Source organism: Larus michahellis, chromosome 2 (genome assembly GCF_964199755.1).
Source record: "Larus michahellis chromosome 2, bLarMic1.1, whole genome shotgun sequence".
NCBI lineage: Eukaryota > Metazoa > Chordata > Aves > Charadriiformes > Laridae > Larus > Larus michahellis.
The window spans coordinates 154,964,569-154,979,981 of NC_133897.1; the positions used below are offsets into that span (position 1 = coordinate 154,964,569).

General features: G+C 42.1%; 1 protein-coding gene across 10 annotated transcripts in view; it reads right to left on the minus strand.

Moving 5' to 3' along the window:
* ENPP2 (ectonucleotide pyrophosphatase/phosphodiesterase 2) overlaps positions 1-15,413 on the minus strand; it is a 74,933-nt gene that overhangs the window by 38,476 nt on the left and 21,044 nt on the right. For all 10 annotated transcript variants that reach the window (XM_074577721.1, XM_074577722.1, XM_074577730.1 and 7 more), the window contains exons 3-8: positions 13,923-14,078; positions 11,671-11,796; positions 9,539-9,599; positions 8,212-8,309; positions 7,003-7,082; positions 5,655-5,774 (exon numbers count right to left, since the gene is read on the minus strand). In XM_074577721.1, the coding sequence (XP_074433822.1) occupies positions 5,655-5,774; positions 7,003-7,082; positions 8,212-8,309; positions 9,539-9,599; positions 11,671-11,796; positions 13,923-14,078 (641 nt within the window). The remainder of the gene's footprint in view (positions 1-5,654; positions 5,775-7,002; positions 7,083-8,211; positions 8,310-9,538; positions 9,600-11,670; positions 11,797-13,922; positions 14,079-15,413) is intronic.

Below are 15,413 nucleotides of genomic sequence, written 5' to 3' on the forward strand. Positions count from 1 at the left end.
TCCGCCCTCCTATTTTTTAAGGGGGGAAAAAAAAAAAAAAGCCTTTGTTTTTTATTTAAAACCAAAATAAGAAAATACAACACTATTCAGCATCGTACCTAAAGCTGCTACTCATAAAAATACGTTTGCAGAGATGTCTTTAAGCATGCAGAGAAGCAGCAGCCATCTAGATGGAAGAATTTCTATCTGCACTTAGCAAGCTTTAAATCAAGTTTCCAGCGTGTTTTCCTGCAGCCTAATCACCAGTGAGCATCCCTCACTGTCCTTAAATTAAATTCATTGTCTTTCAAAGCAGACTACAAGTCATGCCTCCTACAGGCCAACATGAGTCCACGCTTCAGTCAATGTAGGATAGGAAAAAAAACCACCTCAGCTGATGCCTTTCGGAAGGGAATAAGGGCTATTGTTCCATTTCCTTTCTGTTGGTTAGAGTCACAGTCTTAATTAATCCTAGATGTTCCAGTACTGAGCATGTAAATGTAATGCATTATATACACTCTGTGGCCGGTCTCATCTGTTCAGGTCACTTATCATAAAGTTTGCTGTGTTAGGCGTTGCAAGGTCAGTACCATTTGTGAGCTTATGTAATTTATTTGCTATATGTAAATACATGGGTTTTAACTGTTAATATGTTAGAACTTTATAGTCAGCTGTTTAACTGTGTCAGATGTGCACCCTTGGGTTGCATATGGTACAAGCCTTATTCTATTGCAAGCTATATAAAGGCCTATTTCTGAATTAATTTGCGTAAGCAGAGAAGGGAATAAATATTAAAAAAATAATAATAAAAATCAAAGATTAACCGCTCTGTCTTCATACCATGCCACAGGAATTAGAGAATATTTAACTTCGCCAATGCAAAAAGATCTGTTAAATTATGGACGCACACATTCAACCTTAGTACACTGGCAAATGGCCCAAGGAATAATATACATGTTTTTCTAGATGTATATGAAACATATCCTGTAAGTTGAATTACTGTCATTTTCATACCCTCTGTGTTGAATGACTATATTTCTTCTCCTTTATTTATGGATAAAAATAGACTAGCTAAGCAATAGTTCAGGTGGCAATGCCATACGGAACATGGAAGTCCCAAGCCCTCCCTTCTTTTGACTGTTAGACAGGTTTGCACACAAATGCTATGTACAGAGTTATTGAAGATAGCTGTTGAGTTGTCTTTGAAAACCTGCACAGTAAGTGGGGCACCTCCCTACTTTTAATCTCCCATGAATAAATAAGAGCCCGTAACTTTGCCAAGGCTGCCCCGTATTTGTTGCACTATGAAAGGACTGGCAGCAGCACATCTCAGGTCAGGGCTGATGGGAGGGACGGATCTGAAGTCCAGCCCTTGGGCCAAATTGCGCAAACATGCTCCCACTTGTCAACCAGAGAAGGAGATTCATGTCAGGAGCAGAGGAATCACATGCACCCACTGCAGCCTGTTGTGTGAAACGGGGCCAAGCGGTTTTGGCAAAAGATAAACCCCCTTGCGTTCTAACACTCCTCAGAGTGTTAGAGAGAGCTGGTAATGCAGGAGTGGGAAATCCCTTCCACGCCCAGGGAAAAGGGGGAAGGGGGGAAATCATGGCATTTCTCAGGCAAAGAAACACATACAAGATTGGTGCAAGCATGCAGAATTAATACCAGGGTGATGCCAAATGTTACACTCCTGCGCCATTTGCAATTTGTCCTGACAACAAGGTAAAACGCCCCTTACACACTCCTTACTCTTTAACAGGACACAAACGATCTCACAGCCTTGACAACTAAGCATTGCCTTCTTGCCCAAACAGAATATTTTGGTATAAGAAACCTATTGAATAATTAGGCAGAGTTAAAGGTCCCTGTTGCTTGTTCATGGCTCAAGCTAGATGAAAAGAAATACTTAGAAATTACAGACATGCTCCTTCTGCTTCCCCCACCAATCAACAAGGTGATTGCGAAATGTGTTCGGGACAAAAAGGCAGATTTCTGCAGAGCCTGGGCTCCCCAGATGTAACTATCCTGCCAGTGCTCAGGCTGACTAGGCGAGAAAATGAAAATAATAATTTCTTTCTGTAATCATCAGATAGTAAAAATCAACAAAAATCCAATAAACAGGAGAGCAAAATGGTTTTATCCCAAAGGTTGATATAGAATGTGAAATTTAGTTAAAATCAGGAATATCCAGTTAAGATGTATAGCGATGATGCCTAGTGTCTACAGGCATACCTTGTAGGCTCTAAAGACAGCTTCATGACATGTTGTCACTTACCTAGGAACAACATGGCCCTTTTTAAGGATTATCTCAGCATCTCAAGCTGGGCCCTTTTTGAGGGTTGTATTCTCTTTAAAAAGTTAATAGTGAAAATAAAGCTGCATACAAGGTGCCCTAAACAACCTTCAGTACTTTTATAATTAAGATATTTCTGGAGATAGCCATCTTTGGAGCCAAACTCGGATCCAAGCTGGTTTTACCTTCTGAAGGAGCCTCTCGGTCCCCATTAACCACAGACCAGCAGTTTTAGACCTGTCATCTTCTGACCTTGGGGAGGCGAATGGATTATTTCTAAGGATCACGAAATATCACTAAAAAAATCCCAGTGCATTGTCTGTTGTATAAACTTAAGCTCACTACATCAAATCAAGACATGAAAAACTACTGCTTAACAGAAGCCAAAGGCAGCCAGGGCTTCAGTGCTTAAAGTTACATGGGATGAAAACAGAGTCTCAGTGCCAAGAAAAATGAGCAGTAAACTTAGTTTCCCTTTTGAGAGCATGGGCCCTGATGGGGAGATGCTGTAGCAATATGAGGAGTGGATTTGCGGCTGTTTCCTATCAACGCTTCTGTTCTGAAAACAAGGTGGGTTTAAGTTTATATAATAAATCAAGGTTGTATACTAAATCAGAAGACTGGGTTTCAGGAAGTCACACAACCAGCCAGAGCACATCGAAACACTTCCAAGCTACCATCTCCCCCCTTGTCCTTTCCTAATGATCTTAAAATTAATTTCTCATAATTCCCGGTGTAGAAACATTCAGCTACTCATCCGCCAAATCCCACTGATGTCCATGGTAATCCGGCTGTTTCCGAGCAAGATGCCGAGTATTTAAACAATTTAAAAAAAAAAAAAAGGGGGAAAAAAATTAACAAAGCCAAATATAATAAGCCAGTTTCCAGGAGCAAGAAAGTATTTCAGAAATTAACAACATTATGTGACATTCTTTTCTAGGCAGTTTTAGCCATAATACGAGGCTGGGGGTCTCAGACACTTTTTCTGCCTTCCTGGGCAGGAAAATAATAATTCCCAACTCTCTGCATACCAGGTACCACTCTGCAATTGTTTAAGTACTCCAGTTTGAGACCCAAGACCTAAAAAGAACCGGATGAATATGTGATATGACATGCTGAGCATATTTCCTTTCCTCCCCCCTTAGTTTTACTGCTTCATCTTTCAATTCCCAGCTATTTTTGGCAGTCTATGTCAATGTGATATTTAGAGAAAATTATAAAAAGGAGTTAGAAACTGACTGTATCTAATCTATATATAGATGGAAATAAATTTTTTTCTTACAAAAATCTGCAATTCTCTTATCAAATGTGCAAATCTTTCACATGCAGAGAGAGCGTGTAATTTATATTATACTTCTGCACGAGATCTACCACGTTGTCACCCAACCATTATGGCCACTCTTATCAGGCTTGCCGAATTTACAGGTTTCCCTCATGAGAAGCGTGAGAGGATTGAATTATAGCCCTTCCTCGATGCATTTGTTTCCAATTCTCCAAAGACATTTCCAGTTTATTACATTATTTGTGTGGTTTTCCTTTTTAACACTTCTTCAGATCAGATGGTTTATTTTATCATCCTTATTTGTGTACACAACACTCCCCCCTTGTCCTCTGAGGATTTCATCCAGCGTATGGTCATCCACTGTTGTGTAACTTTCTTGAACTCTTCTCAGCTGACATTCTTCCTGACCCTTGTTTACAATCCGGAGTGACTTTTATTCTCTGGAGCAGCATAGGTGTTTCTAGTGGATGGATGTGGGAATTACCAATATTCCCCACTCACCACAGCAGGTGGTGAAGTATTTAGACTTGTATTTTACTTTTAAAATATCGTCGTTTAAAAATAGAGACATTTGTACAGTCCCCAAAAGTTAGTTCCCCACTAACTCCTACCCAATTATGATTAAGGCAAGATGCATAATTAAATTTGCAATGCATAATTAAATTACAGCTGCTTAACAAGTTTTCACACAGGAGTTGAGCCACAATATTGTCTATGAGCTCAATGCCTGGCTGCTGCCGGCACGGTTTGTTAGCCGCGTGGGTCTGGCTGTAACTGAGATGGAGGGAGATGTTACCCGCTGCTGCCCTTCCACTGCTCCTAGTTTTGATCCTGCTTCTTTGCTCACATCTGGGGGGGATAACAGCCAGGCACGTTCCTCACCCCCTCCTCTCCTGGCAGCCCATGCTAACAGCTAACCCGGGTCGTAGCTGGGCGAGGGAGCGACTGCGCTCCCTGTTACGCTGACAAATTTTACAAGAGCACGAATACCTCATTCTGGCTCAGCTACAGCCAGACACATCTGCCTGTCACGCATCTGCCTGCGGCTCTAAATTGCCTTGTCTTGCATTTGTTGTGGACTAAACCCACATGCAGACAAATAACACACACACTCGCTAAGCCTAAAACCATCTGAGTAACTTCCTTTAGTCTCTTGGGATATTTCTGTTTTAAGAGATTTGGGGGATGACGCTGATCACTTTAGCAAACAGCAATGATGATGTTCCCAAAGCCCTTCTGATTTCCCCGTCTCTTTCTCCCACTCTCTTGTGGGGTTAACTGGTCAGTGAGCTTTTAAACCATAGTTCCCTAAAGAAGCAGTGCAATGAAATGTGCACGTACCTTAGCTGCTTGCATGTAAAACTTATTAGTTTAATTTAAACCCACTTTTGTTGGCAAAGCAAGCCACAAGCATGTGCACTAATAGGGGAAATTGCAGCAGAAGCAAGGGGACCGTCTGAGCTGTAGTCATGCAGAATACTTTGAAGGAGGCCATTTCCTTGCCCAGAGTAAGGATTTGGAGCTAGAGAAACCAACAAGTCCCACACTAATCTAAGAGAGAGGACCTAGTTCAGCCACAGCTGCTGTGCTCAAGGCAGAAATGAATTCACAAACTTCTACAGCTTCTGCAGCAAGTCAGGTAACAGCGCTCGCTTGTGGACTTAACAAATGATAATTATGAAGCTGTGCCATGCTACTCTGACAGAACATTAATACTAAAACTGCCACAAGAACATTACTAGGAGAAAAACCTGAGAAACCCATAATGAAAAGGAAACGTTATGCCATGGTGACAAAAATATAGTAATTCGTGTTAAACTGCTGCCTAAGTGAGGTTTTTTTTTCCTAGCCACGTCTAATTTATACTTATCAATGCAAGGACCTTTCCATAATCAATGGCTTTATTATTCTGAAAAGCCCAAGCCAACTCAAAACGTTACATTAAATTGATAGACTCAGGGCCAGCCGGGGGGGGAGATTAGGTACAAATTGTTCACAGATGTATTTTTTTAATTATTATTATTGGCTATGTTCCACAGCACAGAGGGAGGGGAGGAGAGGGGGGAGGAAAGGAGGAGGAGGGAACCTGAAACTTACCGGTTGACCTCCCCACCATCTGTGATTGAATTTCTCTCGCCCTCGAAGGCTGAAGCTGGCATCAAACACTGGGTCATACATCGAATTGCCAACGATTCCGTGTGATTCAGGATAGAGTCCCTTTGTGCAGAAGTAGATTAATTAGTAAGACCCAAACGCACACGAATCCAGTTCTTCATAGCTACCTGCAAATATCACTAAATTATTTTAAAATAGGTATCTTTGTAACTGCAGACCAGAAAAGGTTGTAACTTTAAGATAAGCAAATTTAAAACTGGCTGTAGTAATGAAACCAGTAGGAGATGACTGAATTGTGCTAAAGAGCACAAGAACTCCTGTTACTTGATACTTTGAAGTATTTTCACACTGGTTAAAAGTTAGTTTGAGGCCATCTAAAGTAAGCAAAAATTTATGAAAAGAAGATTGATTTGAACTTTCAGTTACTCTTCATGAATTCCCTTTCTGGAAACAGTAATTCATTCTCTGGTTACACGAGTAACACTTAGCATTTCCATTTTATAATGTTTTATCTTCACCAGAGCTTCTGTGAGATAAGAGTTATTTCCAAGAAAAAACAAACGAGGCAAGTCACCCAAAGCCATGGCCTTATATCACAATTTGTCCAGCAGTAAAGGCAATGTAAGAGGTTTCTGCTCTTCTCCCTTTCTCTTGCCCTTCCCCCATCCCCAGCTATTCGTTTCTCTCATCCCCCCCTTTCACTTCCCATTTAACCTTTGTGCAGAGGCTGCAGGAATTAAAAAAGAACAGGGAAAAAATACAGCTGCAGGTATGAAGTCCCTTAGCCCAGCTTTGGGATCACTGTCACACAGGAGCATTTGCATCCCAGGGTGGGGACAGCCTGGCCACCAGCCGTGCCACCAGAGTGCCAAAGTGATGGTTTGTCTTCCTGCAGGGCCAACGCCGCATCCAGACGTGCTCAGCAGCTGTAAATTGTAAGTCAGCTGCTAAGTCAGCCCCTCTGACTTCAACTACTGCAAGGAAGGAACAACTGCTGGTTGTATCCTGGGTGGGTTTCAATGGCCTTCCCCCCCCGCCCTCCCCAGAAAAACTGCGAACTATAATTACACAGCAGTACAAATAACTGCAAAAGCAGGCATGCGAAAACACAGGAAAGCTGTAACACAGTGTGTAGTGGTGAGATACACTTTATCTCAGAACTTCAAAATGCTGAAGAAAATACTTAGCATAACTGAAGGCCAACTGAAGTCAGCGAAGCAGGTTTATTAATATATAGATATATTGGGGGAAGCTATCTTGCTTCCCACAACCCACATTTCTACTGCAATGCAACATTTTATCATTAAAAGAATCCTTCCCAGGGACTTACGGTAGCAAGGGTGTACAGGTTGGGGAAGGTTTTTGTAGGGTAGACAGGTCTCATGTAAGGAGAATGTGTTCCACAAGATCCTGAAAAATCGATAGGGCATGCAAACATTAGGAAGTGAAGCTCAGACACAGAAAACAAAAACAACAAAAAAAAAAAAGTCATTTGCTGTGACTCAGAATGCTGCAGAAACTGGTTAAATTTTAACTAATTTAAATGAACATTTTGCTGCTTAACATTGGCAGGTCTTCTGTGAAACAGTAGTAAATCCACTCGCGCGCTCTTTGTACTTCACAATAAACAACTGAAATAATGCAGCCAGAGGACTACAGAACCAGCTACATTTCTGTAGACTGTTTTCCTTTCTGAGCTAGCCTCCTTCCAGAATCCAGAGTCATTGGAAGTATCTCGCCAAGTAATACAACATGAGAAAATGCAGGCTAATTTTAAGTGATGAATATACTAAAGTTGCAGTTTCACAATGGGCTTTGGCCGCAGCTCCCCAGATGGCTACACAAATACGAGGGACTGTGCACACACATAGGAGGGGAAAAAAAAAAAAAAAAAACAACCAAAAACCACCTTTCAAGGTTCTGGGCACACAGACAAACTCCCATGCTATTCTGGGAAGCTCAAATATGCATTGCATCCCATACTCCACAAACCCAGGTGGATGCCCACTCCCCCAGAGGCGAGTGGGGGGCTGCTCATGGCTGGGGCACGTCCCCAGCCAGTTATCACACACTCACTGCAGCTCCCGCACCCACATACCCATATCTTCAACATCAAATGAATCAGGTGGAAAATTTTGTGGGCCCCTCCCAACTGGCCTATAAGGGTGCATGATACAGACCACGTACTGACGATGCACTTCTGTGCTGACAAAACATATGAAGGTCATCGATTCTAAGCAGCGTTCCCCAAAGCAGCAGTTCTCTCCCCCCTCCCCAACTGCTGTGTGCTGCTTTAGCCAGGGTGCTTTCAAGCCACCAGCTGATACCATCTAAACCAAAGGGGACTTCTGCCATTTCGCTTGCACAGAAAAAAAAAGATTTAATCTTTGTTAGACCTTTCAGGCAGAGGAACACTACATTTGGTGCAGCCCTTCTACCTGCGAGCTCCATGCTGACTTCTGTTACTCAATGAACAATGACAACAACTAGGCTGCAAGAGTTTGTCTTTCGTTTATTGTAAGGAAACAGATGTACTCACTCAGTTTTTCAATATTGGGCATGACCTTATTCCCTTTCTTCATATATGATGCACGGAAACCATCAACAGAGAAGATGATCAAAGGAGGACGAACAAATCTAAAACCAAAAGCAGCGGGAGTGTTAGGCAGCATTTCAAAATGATTCTTTTTCTCCTACTTGCTCACTGAGACTCCACAGAATCTAAATTACAGTTAGTGCGTGTGTTATAGGTCTATAATTTTTTTTGCTTACTTAACAGAGAAGCACAAATTGATTATCTTCACGCTTAGTAACATCCAGTGTTCACTCAGCGAAAGAGCTGAGCTCCAACACAAAAGACATCTTCCCTGCATAGCTAAAAACATATAGCCCCAAAAGGCAAGTGCTTATAGAAGGAGATGGAGAAGGGAAAAAAATAGTATGCATGAGTACCCACCCTAGCATACAATCTGTAGTTAAAAACCACATGTCTTATGACAGCTGGTCTCCTCTCTTCTCAAACAAAAGTTCACGTGGCATTTTGAGTGAGCTCTGTGAGTCAGAACTCATCCTCACATACTCAAAATGTCAGTATTTTATGTTATTTTATTACATTTTTATTTACTACTGCTACTGGGAGTTGACCCTAAGCTGGCAGAGGTGTGTCCTGGATGGACACACCTGGACTTTTAGCGTTAGTCACCTGCTGCGGGGGTAAGCAGCCATCACTGTCACCAGGAGAAGCAGGGGCTCCTACCTCCTCCAAACTCTCCTCCTAATAGCACAGACTGAGCTGCAAGCCGACACAGCACCTGAGCAGATGCTGACCTTTTAGGATAATAGTGAGCCAACTGGTTTCAAAACCGCTTACTTTTCAATGTTACTCATGTGCTCAAATACCTCACTAAGTCAACTGCAATTTAGAAATCCTTTCATTTAGGAAGACAACACTAAGAGTACAAAATTAAATTTAAAAAAAATGGCCCGAACTGTGCTCACATATGACTCAACTTGAATTTTATTGAAATCAGAAAAACCTAAACCTTTCCACTGACTTCAAGGGAGTTTGGTTACCTTCCCTATATGGGTAAGTGAAGCAGGCAAACCCATCGGCAGGTGATCAAAGACCAAGAGTTCAGCCCAACACATACACCACTACTCGTGCAGCAGCTCAAAGGCAAATGTGTTACAATATTATCTATCTGCCTCATTGTACACATGGTGAAGCACAGGAAAGCATCCAACCCACAAGCATCCAGGCTGTGTGACAGGGCCAGTGCAGAAATGTGGTGTTCAGAGGTCCAGGGCAGAGCCAGGAACATTGGCCTTGCTACATCTGACTTTGCAGTTGCATGCAAAACACTTACCCTGCTGGACATTCAGGAGCCTTTATCTCTTCACAGTCATCATCCACCCAGTGGGTTTCTCCTACCAGAAAAGTCACATTGGAGTTTAAAAAAAAATAAAAAAATAAAAGTCTGTGGACACAGCTACAGGTTTCACAAAAAATGACGAAAAAAAAAAAGTCTAGCTGCAGTTAATGAACTGTCTTGTCCTTCTTCCCATGAATAATGAGGAGGTCTTTTCACAAAGCTGAACAAATGATCTGGTTATATTCTATTCAACGAGAATAGCCAACTCCTAGAAGTAGCTGTTAAAACTGGAGTTAAAAGTGTCCTTTTGACCACAGGAGACAGTGGTAACGCTTTAGGCACAGTGGCCATCTATTTAATTTTTTTTATTTTCGATCCGTCAAAAACAGGTAGGTGCTGCTTCTGGCTGTGAATTCCCACCCTCCTCCCCACCAGCTCTGATGTCTCCATGAGCTGATTCAGCTGGCTAAAGACACAAAACAAAATTCATTCTGGGGAAGAAAAACAACTCTAAATAGTTTCCAGCTGGTTTATAGAGCTGATCAGCTCATGGATCAGGTGAGACTCAGACACAGCTAAAAAAAGCATTAATACTCTTTCAGAGCTATATTAGTTAAAATTACTTTATGTAATCATTTTCTTTAGGTTTTCACTGCTGAATGCCCACCATAGAATGGCTTATGACTTGCACTTTCACAGGTCAATTTAAAACCAAATTATTAGCTAATGAGGCTTGCTTCCTGACCTGGCACTCTTAAAGGAACTGCAGTTCAATTAAAAGAACAAAACAAAAAACGCCATAGAAAAGATCTGCAGGAAATGTGTCCTGCAGCAATTCCAACTGACCATGACAGGAGGTGGAGGGACAATTTCCAAGAAAAAAAAAAAAAACAAAAAAAACCCAAAACAACCCAACACACTATCCCCAGATAGGCAAAGGCATGAATAAAGAGGAAACACTGTTCTCACATAAGGCTTACTTCTGTCAGAGTGCCAGGGTCATTGAGATCATTTGTTATTAGCCAATTAAACAAAGATTATGTACATTAAAACTGGAGACATGTAAATTCCTCTGTCTTGACCCTTGTAAGAGGGAGCTCACAAAAAAGGCAGGAACTGAAAATTATACCACTATTTAAGTGGTCTCACATAAGGGGTTTCTTTGGGAAGGGGAAGAACCTAATCTATGGGGACTTGCTGGAAGATACATATATCGTTTGGATTCCCAACAGCAAACCTCAAGTAAAGAAGAAAAGTCCATTTTCAGTGTATGGATCTGGACTGTTATAATTTTCTTAACATATGCAGTTGGCCAAAATGGTGTGGAAAAAAATTTCAAACTGTAACCCTTCCACCAGTAAAGTTAACGAATGAAAAAACTAAGAACTAGCTGAGATACAAAAGTGAGAAACTGTAGAGCTCATTACCAAGGATCAGAAGATCTGCTCTGAATGGGAGATACATTACACAAGGCCGAAGATTGGCTCCAGAAGATTGGGGTAGAGGATGAAAATTAAGCCTTCACAGCCCATCCACCCACCAACCAGTGCAGGCTGTACTCCAGCCATGGTGTGTCGAGAAGGTGGCATGGTCATCCCCAACCAACATGTCCTCTGAAGCCTGTACATCCCATCTGTGAAATACAGCCCTTGTATTCTCAAAATCCCTTTCCCTCAAGAAATAAAACCTACAGGTGTTAGGCCAAGTAGTTTGAGCAGGAGCTTTTGTGGTGGGGGTGTCGAGAGGTCTTTGAGATGGAGATAGCATATCTAGGAATGCTCCATTTCTTCAAGACCATCAGATATCCCTGCTTTCCCTGTGATGCGGACAAGCGCATCTGAACAATTTTGTGTTTTACTCTAAACTCTTCACCACCCACGCCTCTTCTCTTTCCATCAGTATCTCTACAGGCAAAGACAACATCCTTCTACCATCAACAAATTAGAATTATTCACCTCTGCTAGTGCCCAAAAAATTACAAATGTAATTCCCCATTCTTCCCCCCTCCTCCCAAAAATCAGAACCAAACAAGGAGAGGGTTCCTTCTTTAGAAGAAAATTCTATACCCACAGGGCTGTCCTATGTCAGGTTTGGAAAGATAAGAGGTAGAAAGACCAAAGTCGTACCTTTGCAAATGACTTGGTAATTAGTACAACAATCTCCTCTACTTAAGCAGTCTTCAGAGCAGTGACAAGCATTGTCATCATTCCTGGTTTCTCCACAACGATCTTTGGTACATTCCCAGCCCCGAGCTAAATCATTCACAAGGTAAGCAAGAATGAGAGATAATAATCAAAACAAAAAGTACTCAAGCCATAATGACAACAATCTAGTCGTTAAAGTTGGATGTAAATTTTATGGGCCCATTTTAGTGATTTCAAAACCTCTGAAGTAGGTACGTCAACCAGAAACAAAAAAAGACTCCTGTGTCCCACAGGTGCAGGAGGGTTCCTCCACCCACACTCAAGTGCTTCTGCTACCCTCAGGTGCTGTACTCCAGGGTTTGTACAACCTGAATGTCACAAAAAGTGTGTAAAGGAGAAGACAAGAAAGTATTTTGAGAGATAAATGGCGGGGCCTGGAGCACAAACTAAGAATTCTGGTGTTTCTTGAGTAAATCCATTCTTTTTCTCCCAACTATTTGAGTCCCCAGTTCAATCCATAGGAAATAGGAGAAAGCTGAAAAGAGACTATGTGGATGTAAATTGGTGCTTTACTCCCATCAGTTCCATACCCACAGGGTGAGATTCAGAATCAACTGCAAAGTTATGAGAACAAGAGCTGCTGTTCTAAGGAAAAACATGGCACAGTTGCTGTAAAACACTCCAGCTCTTCTCATCTTGTGCATGAAGGTAGGATGTAAGGGCTTGACTAAATTAGGGTGCTCTCTCAAAGGCGGTACATTGCTACACTTTGGAATAAGGCTTAAAGATGTAAGCATATGGTTTTCCATGTCCTGGCCCAACCAACAAGAAACTTTAAAAATCACTTTAGAAAACATGCACCCAGTAAAAAACACACCACACCAGATCAACACCTTTTATCCCCTTTTCTCATTCATTTGTGGCTTTTTTCTATAAATATGTAATATTTAGAGGTTGTACATGTGATAATTGCCTTAATAAATGCCTGTGGGAGTATATGACAATTCACACAACAGTCCCAAGGGCAACGCGGGTATCCATACACATATGTGGACATGGTGCGCTGCGGACAGGAGGCTGAGGAACTGAAAACTTGCCCTTTGGTAGCAAACATCTTGTATTGTGCTGAAAGACTTCAAAAAGAGCCTCTCATTCTGCAGTCATTTACACCAGCGTTAGCATAGAAGTCAGACATTTTTGGCCTGGAACCATAGTAGTTTTTCATACCAGATTAGCTCACCATTTTTTGGTACCAAACCATTAAAATTATATCATCATAAACAGAACCAAGGGATTCGGGACCCTCAAGTATGGCACAACCATTGGCAATGATATTTTTAATCATTAGACTTCTCTTCTGGCTGCTTAGTAAGTGTAATTCTTTGATAAAGCAAGAAAATATTTAATGGCAAAAGTAGAAAGCACCTGTGTCAACTTTGACCACTGTGTAAACACTCAAGGAGATGGGTACAACTAATAATTTAAATGCACTACGCTAAGAAGTAAAACATAACTCATGGCCCTCTTTGAAGTTTTCCTTGCCTAGGACTCATGAAAAAACCAAAAAGAAAATGAACCCAGTGCTGTATTTCCATCCCCCAGGGTCCAATGAATTGGAGTCAAACATTTTTACCAGTGTGTTATATGCATCCTGACATGTAGAAATTGGAGTCTGGGGCAAGGATAACAAGCCCAGCCTGTCACCTGCAGCTTACTCCAAGAGGACCCACACCGCTTCAATGCACCCAGGTTCAGAGGCGCCTTCATGAGTGACCGCAATGCACAGCCCACAGGTGAGCATTAATTCCTCCAGTATCAAGTTATCACGTGGGAGAAAAAAGGATGGCTGACATGGAATGACCAACCTCCAGCCTTTACCATGTCTCTTTTCATTGCAACCTGGAGGTCAAACTGGTGCCTGAACACTGATTATTGCTTTTAATTGAGTATCAGAAGATCCACTTTTCATGTAGTACAAACAGTACCCTGCTTTTTCTGCCCTGGAAGCCATGGCCAAAGCCCAGCAGTGAGGAGCGATAGGTGCACATCCCTACTGCTCCTTGCAAGGAAACTTGGGCTGCATTTTGGGCTGAGCCAAGCCTGCCCGGCGAGGTGAGGTGCGGAGGAGATGCAGGTTATGGCAGGGAGCAACGGTTTATCAGGCAGGTCCCGACCTCTGGCAGAAACCAGGTGTCAGCAGCGCCTGGCAGTGCGGGACAGGAGACCCATCGTACCTGTCTTTAAGCACAGCTCATCAAAGTCGAAGCAGCAGCTGTTGTAGCTCTTGCACAGGTTGTCACAGCGGCAGCCAGGAGGCTCTGCCTCTTGAAGTTCAAAGCATCTGTTTTTGCAGGAGCCAGAGGTACTGATCCAGGGGGAATCTGACAGGACTGTGTGGAACAAGAAACAGGGCAACATCTGTCAGGCCAGCAGCGGTGGGACGGGCGGCTCAGCCCTGAGCCACTCGGATGAGCAAAACCTCGGCTGCCCTGCTCTGGGGAAGGGAAGGGAGCAGGGAGAGGAGAAGGGTTGCTTGAAGAAACAAAAACCAGAAAAACAACACAAAAGAACAAATTCCAAAATGGTTGCTCTTTTGGGGGAGGGAAAAAAAAAAAAAAAAAAGAAGGAAGCAGCGTGCTGTGATAACGTCCTGCAAAGAAACAGCTCTGGCTTTACCTCTGTAGCAATCAAGAGATCATTAGCAGAAATGTATTGAAGTCTCCAAGGCCCCATTCCAGGAGCTGCAGCTATTCCTCAGAAGCAGCAGGCCTTTGTTTTCAGAAACCAAGTGACATTTTCATGGCTGGCTGGGCCGTTTGCATAGGAAAGGACTGCGATTAATCTACATGCAGTCAGCAGGGCTTGGTTTGGTATACTGGAAGGCGCCAAATCAATGTCAAGTGTGAAAGAAAACTGTAAGATGCTCTATAAATTAACGGAGAAGTAAAGCAAGGCTTTTTGGTGGGCTTCTGCAGAGCATTAAATTATAAAACCTTAAGAAAATACAAAAGTACAATATATTTGATGTGTATAACTAAATGGAGGGCTCCAGTCTGAAAACCATGAATAATGTATTATACTTCAATAATTATGTTTATTAGTAAGGGCCCTTACTGTCAAAGCAGACATGTACTTCTCTGCTCTTTTCTCAAAACTTACTATTTCATACATTTTATACATTTTTCCTATAAGAGAATCCTACATAGCAGCTTATATGAAGCAGGAAAATTGTGTGCTGCTCTCTAGGGTTAATAATATTTTATGAAATAAAATAATGAATGTAAGTTATTCTTTAAAACAGAGGTGTTCCAAGGAACATTTCACAATGCCTCTTGTTCCTTGAGAGACCTATTAAAATTAGGTCTTTAAAATTGTCTTGGGGTTTGTTTTCTTTTAGACCACGGTTTGGGTTTGGTTTTGGTTTTGGCAAACCTCACCATGATTAGCAGTACGATTTTAAGAGGACTGATGCAATGGCACTTTTGGGAAACAGTTGCTCTGATCTTTTCTTATATATTTTTCCCCAACTCTTTTACATAGCTGAGAGTTTAGTCTCCACATAAACTGAGGGCAAATCTCTTCCCAAACGAGACAGCATTATCCCAGCACCGTGAGAAGTAGATGAAGGGGGAGTGCGGAAGTGACATTGGAGTAGCTGGTGTCCCACCAGCTCCCATCCCCAGTACTACTGCTCCACCACTTCCCTTGGAGTGCCACTGGCACTG